General features: G+C 37.4%; 1 protein-coding gene and 1 long non-coding RNA gene across 27 annotated transcripts in view; one reads left to right on the forward strand and one right to left on the reverse strand.

The window, feature by feature from the left end:
* MTERF1 (mitochondrial transcription termination factor 1) overlaps nt 1-23,167 on the reverse strand; it is a 547,773-nt gene extending 524,606 nt beyond the window's left edge. For 6 of the 26 annotated variants that reach the window (XR_007479181.1, XR_007479178.1, XR_007479180.1 and 3 more), the window contains exons 1-2: nt 23,070-23,128; nt 22,473-22,535 (exon numbers count right to left, since the gene is read on the reverse strand). Coding sequence is in view for 5 of the 26 variants with exons in the window: in XM_033420527.2 (XP_033276418.1) it covers nt 16,749-17,937; nt 22,473-22,504 (1,221 nt within the window). In the remaining 21 variants the exon portion in view is untranslated. The other 20 variants (XR_007479175.1, XR_007479172.1, XR_007479169.1 and 17 more) reach the window with 14 other exon arrangements.
* An 81-nt stretch (nt 23,168-23,248) lies between these two features.
* Nucleotides 23,249-26,729, forward strand: LOC125965387 (uncharacterized). Its single transcript, XR_007479202.1, has 3 exons — nt 23,249-23,307; nt 24,480-24,611; nt 26,582-26,729. It is a non-coding gene; the product is annotated as an uncharacterized LOC125965387 (long non-coding RNA).
* Nucleotides 26,730-27,229: the final 500 nt, after the last annotated feature.

A 27,229-nucleotide genomic window follows, 5' to 3' on the forward strand; every position in this document is an offset into this window, starting at 1 on the left:
TCATAAATGCTCCCTGCCCACAGCAACAACAAGCCCCACCTCAACTCCCCATCAGAAGATCTCACTTCGAGGGTAAAGTGTACAGGTTCCATCTACTCATAAATCTGTCACCTAGATTGGCACCCCACCCCAATCTCTGAAAGCTAATCCCACTCTTGCCAGTTCTGTATCCCCTGCTCTCCTCAACAAACCCCCTTCCCCAAGCTTGATGTTCCCACTGCTACTCTCCTCCTACATCTGTATTCCCAAAACAAAAACTTGGGTGGTAGGGTTTTATTCCAGGTACCAAGAAACTCTCAGTTTTGCTCTTTTTTCAGGCCTTCTATATAAGGGCTATTTACAACACCCTGAAGCTAGGAAGCCCAGAATCAGAACATAACAACTTCTGGGGATTGTGGAAAAAAATGTTAAATTATGTCCATAAATTATCCTGCCAAATATATTTCAGAGGAACTCCCAGACTCACATTTTTCTGGTTTTTTTTTTTCTTTCATGACAGATTGGCTGTAAACCAAGCCAGAGATGTAAGTGATACAGTGAGAAGGTCTAACATCTATATAATTGAAGTTCCAGAGGGAGAGGAGAGAGTGAATAGGGCAGAACAGAAAGAAAATCTGAAGAGATAATGTGTGATTATTTTCCAAGACTGAAAAAATACAGCAAGATATAGAATTAAGAATGCCTATAAATCCTAAGAAGGATAAGAAAAAGATGACTACACTTAGGCACAGCAACCCGAAATCACTAATTTTTTAGATGTGATGGTTTTGTGATGATTCAATAGATAAATTTAATAATAAAAGTTTTAGCAATCCTTATCTTTTGGACATACATACTCAGATTTATGGATGAAATTATATTATGTCAAAATAATCAAGGAATGAAGAAGTAGGTAGGGATATAAAGAGGAATAAATTGCTAATCTTATGATGAGTTGTTAATTGTTGAAGTTGAGTGATGGATAAATCAATAAAGAAACTGAAGTGGAAGAGAAGGTCACTTGGTTTTGTTTTTGTTTTAATTGCAGTAAAATAAAACATTATTTACCATCTTAACCACTTTTTAAATTTTTTTATTTTTTATTATTATTATTTTTTTGGCCACACTGCATGGCTTGTGGGATCTTAGTTCCCCAACCAGGGATTGAACCCACGCCCTCAGCAGTGAAAGCACGGAGTCCTAACCACTGGACTGCCAGGGAATTCCCCCATTTTAACCATTTTTAAGTGTATAGTTCAGTAGCGTTGGTATAGTCACATTGTTGTGCAACAGATCTCTAGAACTTTTTCATCTTACAAACTGAACTCTATACCCATTAAACAACACTTTCCCTCCCTCAAGTCCCTGAAAACTACAATTCTTCTTTGTGTTTCTATAAATTTGACTACCTTAGATACCTCATATAAGTGGAATCATACAATATTTGTTATTTTGTGACTGGCTTATTTCACTTATAATGTTCTCAAGGTTCATCCATGTTGTAGCATGACAGGATTTCCTTTCTTTTAAAAGTTAATAATATTCTATTGTATATGTATGCCACATTTTGTTTATCCATTCCTTTGTCAATGGATATTTAGCTTGCTTCCCACCTCATGGCTACTATGAATAATGCTGCTATAATTATGGGTGTGCAAGTATCTCTTCATGGTCCTGCTTTCAATTCTTTTGGATGTATATTCAGAAGTAGAATTTCTGGATCGTATGGTAATTTTATTTTTAATTTTTCAAGGAATTGCCATACTGTTTTCCATAGCAGATGCACCATTTTACATTCCCACCAATGGTGCACAAGGGTTCTAATTTCTCCACATCCTCATTATACTTATTATTTTCTGTTTTTTTGATAGTAGTCATCCTAATGGGTGATATTTCTTTGTGGTTTTGATTTGCATTTCTCTAATGATTAATAAAGCCATCTTGTTTTCCAAGATGGACCTGAAGGACTTATGGGAGTTGCTCAGCTAATTGAATCCAGAAGCATGAGGAGCATGGTTGAGGTCAATACTGCAGTTTGCCTCATCTACTGTCTAGATTCCACCTGATACATATGTGTTTATATGAAACAAAGTGAATGGATTTGGTTCTAATCTTGGTTGTTCAGGTTAATCAGAGTGGCTGAGAGTGGCATATTCTTGGGGAAAATTACTAGCAGCTAAGATGGCATAGAAACAAGGGGTGGATATTGTTGGGAAACAATTCTCCATGGGTCTCTTATGTTTCTGCACATCTTGCAAGCTAAGACACTAAGTTCCTTTGTTCTGGACTATCTTTCCAAGGATGTTTGTATACTGAATAGCCTTGGAAAGATCTTGGGACAGATCTTGGAAGATAGTATGTCCCTTTGAAGCTTCAAAAGACAATCAAGCTTACTGACGATTATAAAAGTTTCAGGTTTCCTAAGCTCAGGGTCTCTTTCCTGTAATGCAACTCACTGTGTGTGCAGAAGTCATCTGGCCCTCTTCACATTGCCCTGGGGAAAGTGGGGTTCAGGGAACTGGCACAAATGCTAATTCTCAGGCTGTTATTATTGCTGTGAGTAATAAACAATCCTTTGTCTCTGATCCAGGAGCCAGAGCAGACACAAAACTGTGTCAGGCTACCTTATACCTTGTAAATAGGATAAAATCTCAGCTCTTTTACCATTCTTGACAAATATGTACAAAATAAAAGTAATACAAATAATACAGAACCTAAAAGATCTAGATAAAGCAATGCTCAGAAGAATATACACAGTTTAGAAACTTCTTTTAATGGTCAAAAAGAATGAAAATTAATGAATTAAGCATTCAGCTCAAGATCTTAGAAAAGGACAATAAAATAAACCTAAGGAAAGCAAAAGAAAGATAACAGCAAGAAAAAATTAAACAGAAAATGAAAAAGAATGTATTTTTAAATATCAGTTCTTAAAATAAATAAATACATTAGATAAACATTCACGATTCTAACTAAGAAAAAATAGAGGAAAAAAATATATTTTTAAAGTAAACTTTAGAAATAACCATAGAATTAGAGGATATTAAAAGAACAATAAACTCCTTTGCTCAAATTCATGAAAATAAATCATTTGCTAATATGGTGTCATTTTGTTTTAATGAAGCCAGCAAAACACCGATACCAAAACTCAACATATATTGCACAAAAGAAAACTATATAGATCAATTTAATTATATATACTCATAAATTAATTAAATCATTATCAAATGGGATTTAGCAGCACATTTAAAAAGTAATACATTCTGGCCAGCTATGTTCATAGCAGGGATGGTAGGATACTCATTATTAGCAAATGTATTAACATAATCCATCACATTAATAAGCTGAAAAGAAAAATCATAATATCCATAGATTAAATAGTAGCATTTGATCAAATTCACATCTATTCTTCATTTTAACTAAGTAATTCTTAATAAAAAAGGGATAAATAGAGCCTTGTTTCACACAATTTTATTACATCATATACATCCTGCATAACTGAGAAATACCAAACACATTTCTATGGAAGTTAAGAAAAAGAATGCCTATTATTAGCATGATTAGTTAACACTGTTGTGGAAGTATCAGCTGACACAATAATTAGAAAAAGAAATGGGTAATAAAATTTAAGATAAAATGAGTGAATAAATAGCCTTTCTGTATACAAACAACAGTCACTTACAAAATATCATAAATAAAAGATCCCATTTACAGTAGCAATAATAAGATTAAATGCCTAGTAATAAATTTAGCAAGAACTATGTCAATGTTATATAAAGAAAAACCTTAAAATGCTACAAGTCACACACATGCAAAAAGAAGACTTGAATAAATGGAAACACTGTGATATGACAGATAATAGTAAAGAAATGAAACATATTTCTCAGTGGAGAAAGAATTATTCAATAAATGGTGTTAAAATGGATCAAATTTTAATTTTTTAATAATAAAACTACTAGAAGAAAACATGGGAAATGATCTTATAATAATTGAAAGGGAAAGCCTTTCTAAACCATGAAAGAAAAACTAAATAAACCCAAGTTCATGTAAATTAAAATATTCTACATGAAAAAAACAAAAGATTAAAGTTAAAAGTTAGGGGGAAAATATAGCATTATTAAAGCCTAAAGCCTCCTTAATATATAAAGAGGTTCTGCAAAAAGACAAACAGTTCAGTTGTGGGGGATAAATGGTCAACAGGAATAAAAAGACAATTTAAAGAAAAAAGAAATAAATGAGGCTTTAAATATATGAAAAATTGATCAACCTCACTCATAATAAAATGTAAATTGAAGTTAGGAGATACCAATTTTACCTAACAGATTGGCAATGATCAAAAAAATTGAAAACCTACTGTTGGTGAAGGAGAATAGGCACCCTCACACTTTGTTGGTAGAAGTGTAATAGGTACCATATCAATGGAAGGCAGTTTGGCAACATCTATCAAAATTTTAAATGCACTTATCTTTTGATCCAACAATTCTATTTCTCAGAATATGTCCTACAGGTATTTTGTACATGTGAAAAATGATATGGAAAGAAAGATCCCTGCAGAAATGTTTTCAATGGCAATAGATTAAATGCCCATTAAGATTAGTTAAATAAATAATGGTAGTACATCCACCCAAATGACTGCTATACAGCCATTAATAAAGGAAGAAGCAGCTCCTTTTGTATTGATAAAGAATGATCCCTAAACTATAAAAAAGCAAATTAAAACTATGTTAATACATGCTCATGGAATACAATTCTGAGGTTACAAATGGATTTAGAATACAAAATGAGTTTAGGCAATAATGTGTAAATTAATGTTCAACATCAATTAACAATCAAGTAACGGGAATTCTGGCATTGTACTTAAGCCTAGAAAAGAGGGGTAAGACACAAAAGAAGAAGTAAAATCAGAGTCTAGAGAAAGATGAGCCATACGACAGAAAGCAAGAGCCTATGGAGGGGCACAGATTGTGAAAAATTCCCTGTAGTAGGGAAATAACTGGTAAGTTTCTAGAAAAAGAACTTTAAATAAAGGCAACAGCTCACTGGATGATTGTAAAGATCTGATCAACCAGGTTCTAGAACCATTGTTCCAGGTGGTTCCTATGCAGACTTTCAGATGGAAAAGACATATATGAAACTGAACACAAAAATTTCAAGGGCCACCTCACTAATAGAATGTAAAAATCTCACGGCTACAAAGGACCTTAAAAAAAAAAAAATAGGCTTGCTTATGTTGTCTGCAGATGGTTACCAGGCATTGCATGAGAATAGCATGCCCAAATTCAAGCAATAGACAGGCTTTATTAGCAGAACATATGGTCCAAAGTTGCATTCTCCAATATGGTAGCCACTAGCCATATGCACTAATTAAATTTACATTTTAATTAATTAAAACGTTCGTAAAAATAAAATTCAGTTCCTCATTCTCTCTAGCCACATTTCAAATACTCAATAGCCACATGAGGCAGTGCCTATTGGATAGAACAGATAGAGAAATTTCCATCATTGCAGAAAGTTCTATTGGGTACCACTGGTCTAAAAAACAGCATTGGCACTAAGTTGCTAGTCTAATTTTGTCAACCCTTTTTATTATTAATTTACTATTATTTTTTATTATTAATAAATACCTTATGAGTTGAGATTAACATTTGACGTCCAGAAGTGAATAGAAGCATTACAGTTAATGCTAAGTGTATATTTGAATAGATATGTCTTAAATTCAAAGTTCTTACCCTTGGACATCAAAAATATAATCAACATAGGTATCCAAATAAGTATAACAGATGTGTACCATATAGCAAACCACATGAAACAACTGAGGTAAGAACTGAAGGTTAAAAAACACAAAAAGCACTGGATACTGGAACTACAGGTGGGGAAAACACAAAAACAGACTTACGGAAACAAAAACAAAAATCAAAAAAGCGTAGGGGAAGCAGAGGATAAGCAGCAGCTGGTGGAGGGCTTTGAAGGTCAGAGGCTTGCATATATCAGAGAGCAACAGTGAAACCTCTAAAGAACTCCTGTTGGCCTTTCACCACAGCATCACCACAGTTGACAACTGCCACCTTCTTGAAATATTCTCTTCTAGATTCCATGACTCCATGCAGCCCTAGTTTTTTTCCACCCAACCTCAAAATGCTGGAGAACCTTAGGCTGGGTTTCACACTCCCTTCTCTGCTGCTCCTTTAAACCATTATCAAGGATTTAAATATTATTTGTATGTAATTGATCCCAATAAAGTTGCAAAAAAGGAAAAATATTAATTCTCCTCCAAGCTCCACTCATATATTCAAATAGCTTATCTGGCATGCTTACTTGGATTTTCCCTCCAGCATCTTGTCTAGTAGAGGGCTTCTGATAAACACCAGTGAGCATCACTTGGAGTACAACAGAACTAATTCACAGGCAGAAAGTCTGCAAGTTGCATGTTTCCCTTGTCCTCTAGCCATTCTGTGGGGAGGGCTGCTTGGGCCAGTGAGCAACCGAACATACCATGGATATATCCTCCAACAGAGCAAGCCTGCCCCCTTCCACTACTGCACTAGGTTCTTTGGGTGCAAGCCCTATATTTGGGGCACCCGGTTCTCAAGAAAGGTGTCTGCCAGTACTGGGGAAAATCCTAATGATATCTGGTGTTCTTCGGGGTAGGGGTAGTAAAGTGCTGCCTCTCCCACCAGGGGAAAAAGGAGCCAGTAGTGCCAGCTCATTTCCAGCCAATCCACGGGGGTGACAAGGTTGTCTCTACATCTCCAGTTTAACATGTCTAAAACTGAATTCTTTATTCCTTCTATCTTAAACCCTTTCTTCCCCCCAACTTAGTTCCATCTCGAAAGATACTACCACATATCCATCATTCAAACTAGAAATCACGGGGTTATCCTAGAATACCCCCTTCTCCCTAATTCCTTACATCCAATCCACCACCAAATTCTATACAGCTGTATTATCTAATATTGGCTGTCAGCCACATGTGGCCACTGAACACTTGAAATGGGGCTGGTCCAAATTGAGGTGTGCTTTAAGTATAAAATACACATCAGATTTTGAAGACTTAGTACAAAAAAAGAATGGCAAATATCTCACTAATAATTTTTATATTGATTATGTGTTAAAGTAGTAATATTTTGGATATATTGGGTTAGATAAAAAACATTATTAAAATTAATTTCCTTTTACATTTTAATATGGTTATAAGAAATTTTTAAATATATATTTGTGGTTCACATTATATTTCTATTGGACAGTGTTGCTATAGAGTATATCCATCAAAATCTTCCAAATCTACTGTCACCACCTTCACCCAAGTCACCATCATTTCTTGCCTGAACTACTACAATGGCCTTCTTATTAATCTTCATGCTTCTTCAATTGTCCCATTCTAACTGATTCTCTTTAAATTTAGAAATCCTTTTAAAATATAAGTCTTATTATATTTCCTACTTGCTTAATATCTCTCAATGGTTTCTCATTGTCCTTAAAATCCAAGTTTCCTATCATGGACTTTGAGGCCTTGCATATGATATGATTGTAGCTTCCCATGTGTCTGCCCATCACTATCATGCCTTCTAAAGCCACACAGTAGGCACTCACTATTCTCCAGCAGCACCTGGCATCCTTCAGTTCCTAAGACATACTAACTTTATACCCACCAGGGCCGTCACATCAACCATTCCCTATGTCTGGAATGTTCTGTGTGGCTTTTTGACTGTCTCCATCTCATTCAAGTCTCACCTTATACATTAGTTCCCTAGGTGGCCCTCCCTGATCAGTCAGTCTAAGGGTTTCTGCCCTTTACTCTCCATCCAAGAACTCTGTTTCCTTCACTTTTCTCAATTTACAGTTAGCTATTTGTATGCTTAATGATTTGACTCTCTTCCTCTGCTAGACTGTAAACCCCATGACAGATGCGGCCAGGTCTGTTCAACCTACCAGTGCAGACCCAGTGTTGGTCAAGGAATTTATTTTAGGGGCAGTGTATAGAAAATCTAAGAGTAGGGATTGGTTAGAGGTGAAAAGGTTAGAGGTTAAAAAAAAAAAAATGGATCCAAGAATTGCCTAGGGAAGAATATGTCAAAATTAAAGTTAATTGATACTAGAAGCTTCAATTCTGAATCATCTTTGGGAAAATTAGACTCGAATATATGATCCAGAAGTATTCTAGTATCTTTTGTTTCTAAATAGTTCAATATTGGCCAAGAGATCTAATCATTATTTTATCAGAATATTAATTTAACATATGATTTGAAGATGAGTCTCAAATCATACCTCCCCAAGTACTCCTCTTGTTTTCCTACCAGTCCTTGATAACCTTTCCAGGAACTTCTGTCATATTGAGTGGACATAGAGTGGAAACAATATGGGATTCCCCCACGAAGCTCTGAGCATATCATATGGTGACCTTACAAACTCAGACCAGGCCTCCTTGGAGACCAGTTCTCCTCCCTATAGCTCTCAAATGGCATAGTCCCTTAACCACAGCGGAACAGGATTGTCAAGTCTCAAATATATCTAAAAACAGGTCATAAATGGCATGTGATATGGGACACTGCTCACAGTATATTTATAAAAATAGGTTTAAAACAGTGATAATAATCCAGTGTCAAACACCACATAATTACATATGTGGTATTCAGCAAATATGTGTTGAAAAAGTTATTAATTTTAGCTAGAAAAGAGATATTTATCTTTCACACATAATGCATATGCATAAGAAAGACTAGAAAGTTTAACAAGTGCTATTTCTGGGGTATGAAGAGTATAGGTACTTTTTGTGTGTCTGCTTTTCTACATTTTCCAACATTGTGTAATTATATGATTAATACGCAATCAGGGAAAAATGTTATTTTTATAAACAAACCAATAAACTGTCAAAGCTACTACTGCACTCTTCTAGGCTCCCAAGGGCCTCAATTTTGGCAGAGACACAGACTGCGGTAACTAAATATCAGTCCGATTGGGAAATGAAAGGAGAAAGGGGTAACTTGGGTTTCTGAAGGACCTAGTTGGTCAAGCCATTACCCATGGGACTCCTTTGCTCACTGACACTAGGGAAGAAAGTAGAGAAGTGCAAAGCAAAATTTATCTAAGTAAGTATTAACTTCAGCTGCAGAGGCAGGAGGAGGAAAAGCGACCTTCCTTACATGATGACAATTCTGTTCTAGAGTTTGTTGTCAAGGTTTCAAATGTCAGGTAGAGTGTGGACCAGAATTCAACTTGATGAAGGCATGATTGCAGACAATAAAGACATGAAAGATAGCATTTAACTGCAGAGGTTTCAACAACTTTTGTGGCTACTATAACATGTAGGGCATGCATTGTACACATGGTGCTTTATACTAAAGGCATTTTAAATTTATTTCTAACTCTATCATTCTCCCTTACACACTGATCCTCAAAACTAGAATTATTCACCCAGTGATAGTTAAGGTGGTAAGGTCACCAAAACAGCTACATTAAATGCCATGGGAGACCCAAGAGCATACACATTTGTATGTGCAATGTCTTCTAAACAAAAAAGAAACCACGGTGGTTTATAATGTGTCTGTTATATAACATTTAGTCTTACAACAAAATCTGATTCCCTCACTTCAGATGTCACCATTAAAATCTTTATTAAAAACAAACAAGCAAACAAACAAAACAATCCTCAAGTCCAAAAAGAATGAAAGTTAACAAACTATATCAACTGCAATCACATGGAGACCATACCACCTTATGCTGGGTTTTTCGTACAGACACATAACAAACACCACACAAGTTTAAAAATGAAAATTAAACAAGAACAGAGGATCTGGTAGTATAACTGAAAAAGTTCAAAGACATGGCTGCATAATATTTTTAAGCATTAAGATTGTGTAACAAAGAAGAGAACTACAAACCTAGGTTAAAATGCAAAAAGTGCCCTAATCATATCATTTTGGAACTGTCTGAGACAATTGAACAGTAATATTTGCTTATAAGGAATGAATAACCATTCAAGGAGTACAGCTTGTGTATACTTTTAAACAGACATTAAACTATCAGGGAAAAAACTGTATACAAGAATATCAGTTTATTTCTTCCAGCTTGAGGCTGACAGAACCTACAGATAAAATGATCCCCTGCTAACTCCCTTGGTATTTAAAGATTCTTTACTTAGTTTGAATTATCAGCCAGACTTACAGCTGACATTAGAAAACTGTATAAACCAAAATGCTGTCTTCAGTTCTCCCTGCAGTACATGAACTTCTGTACACAAGTAAACACAGGGTGACTAGGACTTAGTTTTAATTCTTTTATCAGTTATTAATTACCTTTACTTGTCAATTAAATACATAATTTATATAATTTTTAACTAATTATTTTATCATACACACAGATAAACTTTAATACTGTTAATAATTATCACATTTAGCTAAATTAACAAGCTTCAGCTACGAGTATAATGCTTACATGAAATGCAGTCATATAGCTTTGGTCAGGAGAAAAAGGTATTCTGAAGAAGCTGAGCAAGTCTGAAGAGATACAATCCCATATGCAGGGAGGAATAATGCTGACCCAAGTGCATTAATTTTGCTATAGACCCTTTGGTTAATGCTCAGAGTGTAACATGACAATCAGTACTCCCTTGCTGCAGGAAAGCAAAAAGGAAGGAATGCCTCTAACTTGGGTCCACATATCCTACTTTCCTTAGAAAAGGAGTCTGTGTGTGGTTGCCTAGAGACTAAATCCAGTTTACTAATCAAAGAAACACACCAGTTCTCTACAGGGCATGGAACTTCATCAGAGGCCTTGTTCTCCTGTGGAAAAAGGCCAAAGTCTAAATTTATCTGTACTCGTGGGGTAGCAAGACCAAAGCAGGGAGCAACTGCCCTCTTGGTGTTATTTTTCCAACGGCATTTGCTCACTCTGTGTCTCATTTTGGTAATTCTTGAAATATTTCAAATTTTTTCATTATTATTTTATTTGTTATGGTGATCTGTGATCAGTGATCTTTGATGTTACTATTGTAATTGTTTTGCGGTGTCATGAACTATGCCCATATTAGATGGTGAACTTAATTGATAAATGTTGTGTGTGTTCTGACTGCTCCACCAACCAGCTGACACCCCTTCTCTTGCCCTCTCCTCAGGCCTCCCTATTCCCTGAGACACAACAATATTGAAATTAGGCCAGTTAATAACCCAACAAAGGCCTCTAAGTATTCAAGTGAAAGGAAGAGTCACACGTCTCTCACTTTAAATCAGAAGCTTAGTGACTTGGAAAACCAAGACAGACGGAAAGCTTAGCCTCTTGCACCAAACAGCCAAGCTATGAATGCAAAGGAAATGTTCTTGAAGGCAATTAAATGTGCTACTCCAGTGAACACACAAAGGATAAGAAAGTGAAACAGCCTTATTGTTGATATGGAGAAAGTTTTAGTGGTCTGGATAGAAGATCAAACCAGCCACAACATTCCCTTAAGCCAAAGCCTAATCCAGAGCAAGGCCCTAACTCTCTTCAACTCTATGAAGGCTGAGAGAGGTGAGGAAGCTGCGGAAGAAAGGCTGGAAGTTAGCAGGGGTTGGTTCACGAGGTTTAAGGAAAAAAGCCATCTCCATAACATAAAAGTGCAAGGTGAAGCAGCAAGAGCTGATGTATTGAATAGAAGCTGCAGCAAGTTATGTAGAAGATCTAGTTAAGATGATTAATGAAGGTGACTGCACTAAACAACAGATTTTCAATGTAGATGGAACAGCCTTCTATTGGAAGAAGATGCATTCTAGGATTTTCATAGCTAGAGAGGAGAAGTCTATGCCGGGCTTCAAAGCTTCAAGAGAGACAGGCTGATTCTTCTGTTGGGGGATCATGCAGATGATGACTTGAAGTTGAAGCCAATGCTCATTTATCATTCCAGAAATCTTAGGCTCTTCAGAATTATGCTCAATCTACTCTGCCTGTGCTCTAATAAATGGAACAACAAAGCTTAGGTGACAGTGCATCTGTTAACAACATGATCTACTGAATATTTTAAGCCCACCTACTGCCCAGGAAAAAAGATTCCTTTCAAAATATTACTGCTCATTGACAACGCATCTGGTCACCCAAGAGCTCTGATGGAGATGCACAGATTAATGTTTGTTTTCATGCCTGCTAACACAACATCTGTTCTGCAGCCCATGGATCAAGGAGTAATTTCAAGTCTTATTATTTATGAAAGAAATTTTATAATGCTACAGCTGCCATAGATTGTGATTCCTCTGATGGATCTGGGCAAAGTAAATCGAAAACCTGCTGGAAAAGATTCACCATTCCTTTCTTTTTTTTAATTGTAGTACAGTTGAATATATATATATATATATTCTTTTTCATATCATTTTCCATACAGTTTATTACAGAATATTAAGGATTCACCATTCTAGATGTCATTAACCTTCGTAAAAATTTTTTTTTAATTAAAAAAAAAACTTCATGATTCATGGGAAGAAGTCAAAATATCAACAGTAATGGGAGTTTGGGAAAAGTTGAATCCAGCCCTCATGGATGACTTTGGGGGCGTTCAAGACATCAGTGGAGGAAGCAACTGTAAATGTGGTAGAAAGAGGGAAGAAACTACAATTAAAGTGAAGCCTGAAGATGTGACTGAATTGCTGTAATTTCATTATAAAACTTTAAAGGATGAGAAGTTGCTTCTTATGGATGAGCAAAGAACAGGGCTTCTTGAGATGGAAACTATTCCCGGTGAAGATACTGTGAAGACTGTTGAAATAACATCAAATGATTTAGACTATTACATAAACTTAGTTGATAACACAGTAGCAGGGCTGGAGAGGATTGACCCCAATTTTTAAAGAAGTTCTACTGTAGGTAAAATACTGTCAAACAGCATTACATGCTACAGAGAAATCATTCATGAAAGGAAGAGTCAATTCATGCACTAAGCTTCACTGTTGTCTTGTTTTAAGAAATGTCCACAGCCACCCCAACCTTCAGCAACCACCATCCTGATCAGTCAGCAGTCATCAACATCCTGGCAGGACGCTCCACCAGCAAGAAGATTACGACTCACTGAAGCCTCAGATGATAGTTAGCATTTTTTAGCAATTAAGTATTTTTAATTAAGGTATGTATTGTTTTTTTAGACAGCATGCTATTGCACACTTAACGGACTATAGTATAAATCATTTTCATATGCACTGGGAAACCAAGACATTCCATGTGACTCACTTTATTGCAACATTCACTTTATTGCAGTGATCTGTAACTGAACCCACAATAATCTCTACAATAATCTCCGAGATATGTCTATAACTCAATTTTTTTAAAAAGAACTGACTCTACTTCAATCAGACTCAAACCTAAAATATGACATGTAAGCTACTATATAAAAAATAAACAAGGTCCTACTGTATAGCACAAGGAACTATATTCAATTATCTTTTAATAAACTCTAATGGAAAAGAATCTGAAAAAAGTATATATTCTGAATCACTTTGCTGTACACCAGAAACTAACAAAAGATCGTAAATTAACTATACTTCAAAAACAATTATATATGTGTGTGTGTATATATATATATAATGTTAATCTTGCCTGACAGGCATTAGCCATTTGTTTCTACAAAGAATACAAAGGAAGTTGTCCCTCCCCAACCCCCCCCAAATAAGTACTGTATTTTACTTCTGTGCATCCCACATCCTCCTTGGCCACTGGCAACTGTTGCTGTATCATCTCATCAGCCCAGGTACAATCCTCATGACCAGCTGATGCCAATAAACTTTTATTTCCTCTGCCCATCTCCCTCACATTCCTTATAAACTTGTTAGATTTCAAAGCAATACCTCAGAAAGTATTCCTATACAACTCAGAAGACTTAAGGAATTAAGGGGGTTCATGTCCCCTTCCTCCTTCAAAGCCAGTAAAAGTGCATCAAGTCCTTACATCATATCACTCTGACCTCCTCTTTTACCTCCCTCTTTGACTTTTAAGGACCCCTTTGATTACACTCAGCCCAGCCAGATAATCTGAGATAACCTTCCCATCTCAGGACCTTAAGCCATAACAATAAAATTTACTCCCAATTTTACTACTGTACCCATACAACAGAATATTATTTGGCAACATAAATGAATGAAATACTGATACATGGTACAAAATGAACCTTAGAAACATTATGCTAAGTGAAAGAAGCCAGTCACAAAAGACCACAAATTGTATGATTCCATTTATATGAAACATTCAGAATAGGCAATCTTATAGACAGCAAGTAGATCAGTGGTTGCTTAGGGCTAGGAAAGTAGGAGGGGGATAATGGAGATTGACTGCTAATGGGTAAAGGGTTTCTTTTAAAGGGCACAAACACATTTTAAAGTTAGATTGTGGTGATTATTACACAGCACTATGAGTTTTTTTGGTTTTGGTTTTGTTTTGCGGTACGCAGGCCTCTCACTGTTGTGGCCTCTCCCGTTGCGGAGCACTGGCTCCAGACGCGCAGGCTCAGCGGCCATGGCTCACGGGCCCAGCCGCTCCGCGGCACGTGGGATCTTCCCGGACCGGGGCACGAAGCCGTGTTCCCTGCATCGGCAGGTGGACTCTCAACCACTGCGCCACCAGGGAAGCCCCAATATGAGTATTTTAAAAAACTGAATTGCATACTTTAAATTGAATTGTATGGTATATGAATTATACATTGATAAAGCTGTTGTTAAAAATACTACTGTATTTATTATGGCTACCATTGAAAAGTTACTATGTGCAAGAAACCTTAGAGACCCTATAGCATCTGATTCTTAACAACTCTGTGAGGTCAATTTTTCATCTTATAGATGAGAAAACAAGTTCTGTAAAATTATTTACACAAAGTTACAGAGCTGGTCAGGAATAGTACCCAGATATACTACTCTAAAGAAATGTCTCTATACAGTCCATGCTTTCTAAATTATGCCATGCTTGCCATCAAATACTTTATTGGAAATATAAGAGATCACTGACATACAAATGGCCTTGAAAAAACAGGCATTTGGTTTCTATCACTGGTGGGAGTAAGTTTTTTTGAGGCATCAATGATAAGAAATAAGGCTTAACACAGGGAATTATACCCATTATCTTGGGGGGCGGGGTGTGTGTGTACCTATCTTATATATACCTATAATGGAGTATAATCTGCAAAAACAATACTGAATCACTATGCCGTACACCTGAAACATAATACTGTAAATCAACTATATGTACTTCAATAAAAGGAAAAAAAAGGCTTAAAAGGTTAGCGTCATTGTTACTTAATTCAAAACCCACATCTAGAAAATAAATGCCGCTGGAAAGCAATTAAAAGTAATTAAGCTCATATAATTTGTTCCTTCTCTTTCAGTTTATGTCAGAGCTAGACTGTGAATGTCTTCAAGATACAGATGTCATGTTTGTCATTCTTTAAGTCAGCGCCTCTAAAAATTCTTGGTTCTTTGTATTAACAGAAACACCAACAAAATATAAATATACAGAAACCATCATTATTTCTTTAAACTACACTCATTAGGCAAAAGTATTCCTTTATTTAGATTTTATTACTTACATTTAGTTTTTTATACATACATTTAGAGGAAACTACAAACACTAACTTATTAGCCATTCCAGAAAGATAGGTGGATAAAAAAAGTATAAGAGGAAGAAATACAGATACTATACTAAAGGTACACTTCTTCAACTAAAATGCAACTAATCATCCATTTAGTTGTTATATTAGTCTGTTTGCTGCTGTAACAAATTATCACAAACTCAGTGGCTTAGAACAACACCAGTTTATTATCTTTTGGTTCTGTAGGTCTGAAGTCTGACATGGGTCTCACTGGGCTAAATTCAAGGTCTCAGCACGGCTGCGTTCCTTTCTGAGGTGCTAGTGAGGAATGCTTCCTTGCCTTTTCCATTTTCTAGAGGCTACCTGCATTCCTTGGTTCATGTCCCCTTCCTCCTTCAAAGCCAGTAAAAGTGGGTCAAGTCCTTCTTACATTGCATCACTCTGACCTCTTCTTTTACCTCCCTCTTCCACTTTTAAGGACCCTTATGATTATACTGGGCCCACCCAGATAATCCGGGATAACCTCCCCAACTCAGGACCTCAAATTAAGGTCCTTAACTTAATCACATCTGCAAAGTCCTTTTATAATGTAACGAAACATATCCACAGGTTCTGGGAATTAAGACATTGTTATCTTTGGGTAACCATTATTCTGCCTATCACAGTTGCCCTTATCTTCAAAGAAATCAGGATATACCCATAGTAAATTGAGCCTAAACTGGAGGAGTGGTGGGGCATACTAATGGTTTAAATAGAGTACGTAGAATTTGGGATGAAAAATTCCTCCTTTTTGTTGTCATATTCTTACTGACATTCTATTTTGAAGATGAACCATAATTAGATACGTGGAATAATAGGAGAAATAGGTTGCCATTCAAAACCATGATAGGAAATAGAACTATCTAAATGAATCTGTCGATTTTCAAATCTGAACAGAAACCAAAAAAGTTTATTTTGTACTTTCTTTTTACACATTGTTCTGCCATAGCACTCAGCAACTACCATTCATACAAAAGCCACAGCCTATATCATAAAATTGGGTGTTGTACTAATTCAAACTACAGAAAAGGTAGCTGGGAAGACTATACCAGGGCATAATGACCATGAGTTTTTATGAACCTTTAAACTAAAATATCCAAAGAAACATTATATATGTATATGTGGTTAAGAAAACAAACCTCCTTTTTGAAAGGTCCAAATTCAAAATGAAATTATGTCACTACATTATAAGACTGACTTCTGCTTAATTCCCCAGAACAACATTCTGTCTAGTGTTTAACTTTTTCAATTTAGCGTTATATCTTTTTTGACTCCAAGACAGAAGACTGATGTTTGACGTACTCAAGTTATAGCCAGCATTTACCAATTCTTTGATTCGACTTTTTAAAGTGCTTATGCTTGAGTCCAAAATCCGAGGATTTTCAATTATTTGTGAAATGCTAATTTTTTCTTCTATGAGGCAGTCTATTTTATCACTAAACTTTTTCTCTCCCAAGAAGATCACATCTGGACAGCTTAAAACAAACTTCTGTATCTCTTCTGTAGTACCTCCAAGAGAAAGCAGTCTTTCTTTGATATTTGTGTAGTTTCTTCTCATACAATCATTGGAAAGGTCTAGGATTTTAGCTCCTGGACCATGTATCAAAGCAAGCAGCTGTTCATTGTTCAAGTTGAAAGCTGACTGTAAAAATTCAATATTAGTTTTTACCCGTTTGGTGCTCTGAATTAAGATGAAAGGGTTTTTAAAAATTATCTTCCTGACAAAACCTGTGGGATCATTGTGACCCAAAGACAAACAGACTTCTCGCAAAAATTCAACCATCTGTTTATTCAGCTCGAGACTATTGGAGAAGGTACGTGGGGCACTGGTCAACAATCGACAAAGGCATTTATGGGTCAATCCAACTGAGTAGAGGAACTCTATATTTTTCTCTAAGTTTAGGTTGTTACTGGACCGAAAAAAGGATTCAGGAGAACGTTCCAAAATAGCTACAATTTCAAGGTCTGATGTCACAATTCTTCTCCACAGATCCCACCGATATGAAAGACTTTCAGGTGTGCGTGTCATGGCTCGTGGATATCTTGATATGATGCTAGCAATCACTTCTTTGCTAGCTCCTTTAGACAGAAGGAATGTCTTCAGGTTCTGCTCATTAGTACCTCTCCTATTAAAAACTCCAGGCTGTCGTTTCTTTGCCATGTCAACATCTACTCCCATAGTAAGTAAGTTATTCAGCAGTTCTTCATTTTCCAAAGGTTCACTGTCTGCATTATCACATTTCATACTGAAAAGCCTAAATGAAACTGATTTAAAGAGGATTTCTGCTGAAAATCGGATCATCCAACATCTTGAACCAAAAAGAAAGTTACTTCTCATATACAAGAGGTTTCTTGGTGCCATAATGGTCAGGTAGCCCAAACCTTTTGGAATGCTGTATAAAACAACGTATATAATATTATACAAACACACATGTTAAAGAGATAAAAGACCATATTATGACCCTGTAAGTATCATGGTCATTTCTGTAAGAAAACACCTAGGGATCCAGCTCTCCTGGTGCTGTGGTAACAATCCCACCACCACACTCCCACTCCCTAGCTCACTGCTTCTGATTATCTGTGGGTCAGGGGCCACTTCTATTCTTAACATAAAGAAAAGCAGTACAGCATCATCACTGCTCCAGAATTATTCCTGCCTTTACCTTCCTCTTTTTGTTTGGCCTTGCCTGCCTTGGCTACCCAAAACCAGTTGCCCCTCTCCATCTCTGCTTTATCTTCCTGGTTTCCAAACCTTTGGTTTATTCCTACTAATTGATGCTTTCAATTCTGCCTTGTCTTCTAACTTACTAGATCTTTGGCCTTGCCTCTGCCCATAGATACCAGACTTCTTTGCCTCTGTTCTCACTTCCTGGTTATCAAACTCTAAATCTAGGGGACTTCCCTGGTGGCACAGTGTTTAAGAATCCGCCTGCCAATGCAGGGAACACGGGTTCTACCCCTGGTCCGGGAAGATCCCACATGCCGCGGAGCAACTAAGCCCATGCACCACAACTACTGAGCCTGCGCTCTACAGCCCGTGCTCCGCAACAAGAGAAGCCACCACAATGAGAAGCCTGCGCAACGAAACGAAGAGTAGCCCCCACTCGCCACAACTATAGAAAGCCCGCGCACAACAAGGAAGACCCAACACAGCCAAAAAAAAAAAATTTTTTTTTAAAAACCTCTAAATCTAGCCCTGAAAACCAACACTTCATACTACCTAATTTCCACCTTAAACAACTTTTTCTAGATTCATGGTACTCTTTAAACCCATGCTAACATTAGAACCTTAATTCTTATCTTACATAGCTCCTGATCCCAATCTCCATGTCACTCAATTTACCCTAACGTCCCCTTGGTTCTTGGGTTAACCCAACAACTCCAAACCAATTTTCATCTTCATAATGATCTAGCTGGGATATTTCATACACACAGTCCACCGCATGTGGAACTATAGAGATGGGATGTAAACATTTTAAAAGTTACTTTTGCCATTCTCCTCACCACCATTTTATAAAAGACTAACTCAGGGCTCTCTGCATCTGTGTCACAGCACATGTAACTTTGATCAAGTGACTAAAACCTTGATAACTCATTTTCCTGATCATTTAGAAATAGAGCATAAATTGGATGAACTTATACATGATAATAATCATAGGTCCCTACTAAAACAAGCACCTCTATTTATAGGAAATATTTTATGAGAAAATTAACAGAAAAGTTTTCTTCTGTTATCCAGCTTGTCAGATGGTTTATGTTCCTAAGTTGTTTGTGGTCTCAGTCATACAACAACACGTAATACTTTTTTAACTGTACTTTCTCCTTTTCAGACTATACAGCTGTGACAAACTTAGTTCTTGATTCCTAATTACTTACAACAGGCTCTTATCACTTAAAAGAGGCATTTCCTTTCTCCTCTCTGCTAATTAAGCATAAAATAGAAAATAGAGATAAATGGTTCCAACTCACCACTAATATCTCTGGGCTTGAGATACTGCTTTCAAGATCCATATAAGAAAAGCTCCTCTGTGTCTGTCCTTTTAATTACTACAATCTAACAAGAAATTGGATTATGCCTACAGGCTGGGAACATTCCTGTAACTCAGATAATCCACCAATCATCAAAGAATTAACAAAAGATTCCAAAACTATAGATTCAAATAACATTCAAACAAAACGCAAAACACTCACAAAGTAAACAGCAAACAGCAAAAGCACATTTTAGATTGCCCTATACTCTGAGTTCATTATTTCTTCATGTCTCCATAATACCACATACTACTCTATAACTACATACTCTTCCAAAAATGCATGAAGATAGGAACTTAAAAATAAGATCCTCCTAACTAAAGAATGAAGGCTTTACCTTGCCCTGCTCAACAACCTGCTCTCTCTTCCAGATGCTCAGGGTGACCTCTACTGGATAATGGGACAGAACACTGACAGCTGTAGATAAAACCAGTGCTTTCCAAAGAGGGGTGAGAGATTATCCAATGGGACGCAGGTAGAAAACAGTAAAACTCCAATTTATATTTGTCTTGGCCTTTTAAAATTTCTACTTTTTACATGTTTCATAATGTAAAAATGTATACAATAGTACTATAAAACATGTATATAACTAATTAGTAAATAAATATACCTATATTGGAGGTACATTTATAAACCTTTTTATTAAGATTGTACATGTTCAAAAATGTCTATGACTACTACTCTAGACTACACTCTACTCTTGAGAAACAGGGCTGAACGAGTCACAGAAAATTCAAAAGAAATTCTACTGATGAAAAACTAAAAGTAAAAATAGATGCCAAATATCTTAACAAAAGAGGAATAAATTAAGGTTTCTCCTGAATCTGTCATAGGGGGATTTTGTCTTTGTCTTATTCTCCATGGAAATATCTTTCACACAATTTAATGTCCAAAACCAAACTGAGCATCCTTCCCAGCCCCAAAACCAGCCCTCCTCTAATTAATGAAATCACTATTACTCAGTAATCACTCATGATAAAAAAAATCTGAAAGTAAGCTTTGTTTTTTTTTCTCTTCCTCAACCCGTTATTAAATCATGTAGATTCAGCTTCTTCAGTACCTCTGAAATCCAATCTCTCTACTCTTTGCTATTCTCTCAGACTGTAACAGCCACTTAACTTGCTTCTCCAACATCAGTCACTCAAAACTGCCCCCACAGTACACCTGTAAAACAAAGATGTGATCATGTCCCTCATTCCCTGATTCCCTGACCTCTGTAGCTGTCCCCTAGGAGGTAAAATCTTCAGATTGACCTTTCTAGCTATCTCTTCTATTCTACAACCTCACAACAAAGCACCATTGCTCTCAAATCTCAGGTCCTAAACATCCTTGACCATTCTTGTCTCCCAGCCTTTTTTTAAGCTGTTCTGTCTTTCAGAAAGGCCTATCCTCCTAATGTCTATCCACAGTACAAGATCCCATTCAAACAGTATCTTCCCACAAATCTTTAACTTAAGAAATACTTGAAGTTGAAGTGAATCATTTGTTTTATAGTAATTTGTTACTAAGAGTCTAAAACTAAGTGTTCTATTTACATAGGGGAAAAAAAGAGCTGAACTGGACTTAGAACTAGCAACAAAAATTTGGTTTTGATTACAATACTATAAATGCAATAAATTGACCCCCCCAAAATGGTATGAACAGTCTTAGCTAAGCCTAAAAACAATGGTAACTAGTATCAACAGCTGGTAAACATATGAAGAAATGGGGGGAATTCTCAAATATTACTGTTGTTAAGGAATTTGGTACCATCCATCATATCTTTCAACCCAGCATTTCTACTTCTTGGAGATTATCCAAAGGAAATACAGGACAAGAATACACATTTGTTATTTAAAAAAAAAAAAAAAAAAAAAGATGACCATTATAATATTACTTGCTACAGCAAAAAAGGAACCCAAATGGCCACCAATAGTAGAATGATTAATAAATAGTGGTACATGTATACAATATAATACTACACAGCCTCCTTTTAAAAATGAGGCAGAGGCTTCCCTGATGGCACAGTGGTTGAGAATCTGCCTGCCAATGCAGGGGACAAGGGTTCGAGCCCTGGTCTGGGAAGATCCCACATGCCGCGGAGCAACTAGGTCCGTGAGCCACAACTACTGAGCCTGCGCGTCTGGAGCCTGTGCTCCGCAACGAGAGGCCGCGACAGTGAGAGGCCGGCACACCGCGATGAAGAGTGGCCCCCGCTCGCCGCAACTAGAGAAAGCCCTCGCACAGAAACGAAGACCCAACACAGCCAAAAATAAATAAATTAAAAAAACATTTTTTTTAAATGAGGCAGATCTAACACAATAGAAAGATGTCCAAGACATTCTAAGTGGCAACCTGCTTAACAGTACAGTGGCTAGGATAATACCACTTAAATAAAAAGGGGGGAGGGGACATTAATATATACAGAGAGGAAAAAATAGAATAAGTTATTTTTCAGTTTTCAACACAAAAAAGTTAAGCCTGATGAATATCAATTTATTTTACTCCTTTAGCATCCAATCTCCATTCAAAATACTATTACATCTAGCGTGGTGAATAAATATTTAAGCAGCCTAATGCAAGAAGTACCAACTGCCTCAATCTACGAATTTCAGAACTAATTAATATTCCATAACTTATTTCCATCTGTCTCTCAAATTGCCGTTTTTAATTACCAAAGCAACTATTCCAAGCGCTAAAGGCCAAAATTAACAAATACACTGAAAATCTCTGTACCTGTAACTTGTGAGGTCTAAGGAATAAAGGAAGATTTATGAGCCCCTATGCTCCACAATTCCCCGGACACAGGGGCTTTTAATGGAAATGGGTAATCACTGGTTCCAGGCTTCTACATTCCAGTTAGTCTTCTTTTGACAAAACGAGCTAAGTTTGGAGATATTTACAGCAATGAACTTCTCACCTCATTTGTCTTAAGGAAAGAGAACTTTGCATTCCTCCAGAAAAGCTGAAAAATAGCTGTTTCCTAGAAATGGAAAAATAAAAGGGGCGGGGATAAAATAACGTCAGGACTTGTAATACAGAATAAGGAGCTCAATCTCAGCTAACGCTGCATAATGTTCTCGTGAGATGCATAACCTCTTATATACTAGGCATCTCTCAGAGATACTGAGAAGAAAATGGCAAGTACAAGCCCGAGTATAAGAGGTAAAGGCGGCAGAATCAGAGTACAATTTGTAAAACCAGAACTAAGTGCTTCACACACATTATCTTACTTAACATCCACAACTTAAAAGGTCGGCATCATTCCTAAAATTACAAAATCAGAAAAAGCGCCGAGCTCCCTTACTAGCTTGACTTAGCTCGTTGAAGCAAGTTTCGAACCCAGTTGAGTCTTTAACTCAAAAATTCCACGGGTATTTCCACGGGTTCTTCCATCCCTCTTCCTCCCACAAAGAAACTCTACAAGGGGCTGCACGGGAACGGGACTCCGTTACACATCACAGTCACCCAGACCCGCTTCTAAAAAGAAAACGCACGCCGGCAGCGAGTCACCGACCTCAACTTGGACTATAACTGGGCGCTACAGATACCTTTACTTTCCCTTCTGGGGTCTGAAGAATAACAGAGGAACGGAAGTGGACAGGAATAACTTCCGGCGAGGGGCCGCGCACAGAGGTGACGTCACCCTCCTGGCGTCCCCCCGGCGGCCACGCGGCCGCCTTCCATAGCCTGACGCTAGGGCCCCGGCAGAGGGCAGCAGGAGACCGCGATGAGCGCGGGGAACCGGTCTTCAGGTCTGATTTTGGAGGGCGGGGCGGGACTTGGAGATTTCCCAAGAAATATATATTTCCCAAGAAGTCTCTGTTATATACGTGAAGTTTGCAGCCTGATAGGATGATTACGCTTATTAATGTGATTAACATGGCGTGGATGAACACCTCCGCGTTTGGTGCAGGAAAACGCGTGTGAACAGCTCCAGGTTTTCGTTATTGAACTACCTGGTAAATCCTGAAGTGTGGCTGCTAGTCCGAATTCAGTCAGCCTTCAGGACGGGAAGCAATTCTAGTGTTCTTCGATTTAAGTGCTTACAATACAAATTACTTCTGGTTCTTTTGAAATTGTGACGAATTTGTGCTATTTAAATCAAAGTTTTGGGACTTCCCTGGCAGTCCTGTGGTTAAGACTCTGCGCTCCCAATGCAGGGTACATGGCTTCCATCCCTGGTGGGGGAACTAGGATCCGGCGTGCCCCAGGGCGCGGCCAAAAAATTAAAAAATAATAATAAGTAAATAAAAGTTTCAGTACAAACAATCTCAGCCAGTGCGTTTTTGTCACCTCTGGGGGTGTCGCCTTAAACCTTCGTGGTCCCCTCAGTCCCCAAAAGAAGGCTTATACAGAGATTAATGAAATAATCATCAGGTTGCCACTTATCTTCTGGAGGAAGTGGTAGTTTAGTCCTTGGAAAAACAGAGAGATGGGGAGAGGGTTGATCCTGAATTCTAGTACAAGGAAGAATTTCTTGCATTACCCTCGTCTATGTAGGAGCATAGTGGTAGAATTTTCTTCATCCCATTTCTGCACCAATGAACCAATTAGTGTTTTATCCTCACTCTGTCCCTTAGATGACTCCTAGCTGGTTTGTTGTCGTCACTTTGTTTTGAATTAACGTTCTATTTTGTTGGTTTATAAGGATAAAGATTTACCTTTGAGACTTTACTAATAATCTATCTGTTAAGTGAAACGATTTACTCCAGTTCCTCCAGGTTAAAAAAAATTGTCTGGAAAAATTAGAAATGGTCTCTTTATGTGAGTTTCTAAAATCTATTTCTGCGTGGAAGGAACTCATATATCCCAGTTAATATTTACTATTATATATAAATATATAAATTTATGTATATAAACATATAAATATTATATCTACAAACTGCCTTACAATCAGAATGTAAAACAATAAAATCTTTTTTAGGAATCATTAAACTTCAGACTTTAAGAATATGTTTGGGATTATGGAGCCTCAGTCCTCCTTTTACAGATGAGACATTGAAATCCTTAGAGTAGAAGCCAGCAAGAGAATGCACGTCTTATGACTCCTTGACCAGTAAGTTTTCTGTGATTTATACCACATGCTTTGTTGTACTGACATAGATTATCAAAGGTTCTTTCAGACTTACTTAAGCAACCTCACTGTTTGTTATTTGTGATGTCATGTAGGCAAAGGAGATTGGTTCTTTTGAAAATAAGTTCCATATTTCCTATCCCAAATTTTCTGATTACAAATATATTTTAAATACATATTATAAAACAGTGAATAAGAAAACTATAATAATGGTTGGATTAGAACGGTGTATTTTTTTTTTTTTTTTTTTTGCGGTATGCGGGCCTCTCACTGCTGTGGCCTCTCGCATTGCGGAGCACAGGCTCCAGATGCGCAGGCTCAGCGGCCATGGCTTACAGGCCCAGCCGCTCCGCGGCATGTGGGATCTTCCCGGACCAGGGCACGAACCCGTGTCCCCTGCATCGGCAGGCGGACTCTCAACCACTGCGCCACCAGGGAAGCCCTAGAATGGTGTATTATTGATTCATTTTTCCATCTTATATTTCTGCAAAGAGGTTTAATCATTAATGATCTGTGAAATGTCATTACCTTAAATAAGACCAAGGACTATTACTTGGTTGTCGTTGGTGGTGTGTTAGATTGGAACGTGTATATACCTTACCTGTATTTTATTCATTATTCGCTATATCCTGCCTGCCACCACTATTTTCAGGATGGGGGGGATATAGTGGAAAACAAGACAAAGCCCTGGCCTCCTGGGATATTCTTTCCAGGATAGTTCTCACTCAGCCTGAGTATCTGCTCATCTACATGCTTTCCCAAGACCATAGCTGACCCAAGGCCCTACTAAAATGATGTAATTAAGAAGAAGAAAGTGTGGTTAGAAACACTGGGGGGCTGTGTGTGGGAGAAGATCAGTGGCAGGGAGTAAACGATGATGAAGGAACAAAGAGGAAAAGGAATGAGATGAAGTAGTAGCAACATGGTAGAGAATTTTTCCTAGAAGCTGTTCTAAAGTTTTCATCTTTCTGGATTTTTAATAAAGGCTAAAGTAACTCAGTTTTTAAGTCGAATTTATATTGTCATATATCTCTTTTACAATTCTCTTTCTTTTCTGAAACCATGGTGATATTGGATGGTATATGTATTTTTAAATGACCTTACTTGGGGAAAGACAAAGTTGCTAAATTGAATTGGATCTCTCCTTCCCCAACCCCCTTTTTATTTGAAAGTCTATTTCAGGGAAAGGATAGACTCTGGATAGACTCTGGAGCCCTCCTTCCTCAAATTGGACTTAGACACTCAGGGGATGGGCTGAAAGTCAAGTACAAATATAGTATCTGTGCTATATTCACCTCTGCCTTTTTATAACTAAGGTTGTTTCTTTGTTCTTGTTTTTGTTTTTTTACTGTGCCAAAGGTACTTGCCTGACCAGCTCTGCCCAGGAAATGTCCTTAGTTTTTCATGTAAATAGACTTCCAGCAAACCACAAGCCTTTGGTTGACCACTCATGTTTGAATCTCAGAAGACCCAATTAAGGTCAGAAAGGAAGTGGTCCTCCATTCCCCCACCCCCTATTCAATAAAACAACACCCACAGAGTCCTGGACTCAGTGGACAAATGGATCACCCACACCCCGTCAACTTCCCAGACAGAGTGCCAGCTTCCTACAAGTCCCACTTTAGGGCCTTCAGAGGAGCATCAGGTCTCTACCCAGAACTCTCTTCCTCCATTCTCTTGCCTGGCCGTTTGGTTTGCATGAAAACAAATGGAAAAGCTACGAATTGGTTAAGGCTGAGTAAAGCAGTAAAGTTACTCAGATAGTCACAGTGGTTAATATTCTTTCTGTTTGCAAACAAATAAAAGAGCTAGCTTAATTTCCCCCCTTTTGAGAACAATTGTTTTTAATAACCTTAGATTTATGAAGAGTTTCCTGCTGGCAACTTTCTTTCTCTGAAATGTGCCTAACCAGGGTCTAGAAAGACTTCCTGAGTCAGCTTTCCTACTTCCAGGCTCATTACCACAAGGGTCTGTGGCAAGGAACTGGATACTTAGCCTGGCAAATTTGCTGATTCCAGACCTGATATGATCCTGGATTCTCATGGTAGTTAGACTGCCACCATCAGCAGGATAGAGTTGGCTAAGCGAAACGCCATTGTACTTGAGACTCCATTCAGTCTGGTGAGTTTAAGTACCTTTTGGGTTGTTTGATCCTATGTTACCCTGCCTTCCGTTACTATGAAGCAGTTCTTAATTACTGGTAGAAAATGTTATCTTACCGCAGAGCAGGGGAGCAAATATTTACAAGATGGAATACAATCTGCCTTTTCCAAAATTATCTCCCTTCCTGTTTACAGTATATCTTGAAATTCCACCTTTAGAGATTTATTCCTTGGTATTTATAGCATGGTGATTTTAAATCAGAAACATATTTGAAAGGGAAAACAAATTAAGCCAACAGGCAGCAAACTTTTTCTATAAAGGGCCAGATGGTAAATATTTTAGGCTTTGTGGGCCACATACTATCTCTGTTACACAGTCTTTTTTTTCTCTTTCTTTTTTTACAACTCTTTAAAAATGTAAAAACTGTTCTTAGCTCAAGGGCAGCCTGGCCACTGGCCATAGTCTGCCCACACCTGCATTAAACTATAAAGAGCTAC

The sequence above is a fragment of the Orcinus orca genome, chromosome 9 (genome assembly GCF_937001465.1).
Source record: "Orcinus orca chromosome 9, mOrcOrc1.1, whole genome shotgun sequence".
Classification (NCBI taxonomy): Eukaryota; Metazoa; Chordata; class Mammalia; order Artiodactyla; family Delphinidae; genus Orcinus; species Orcinus orca.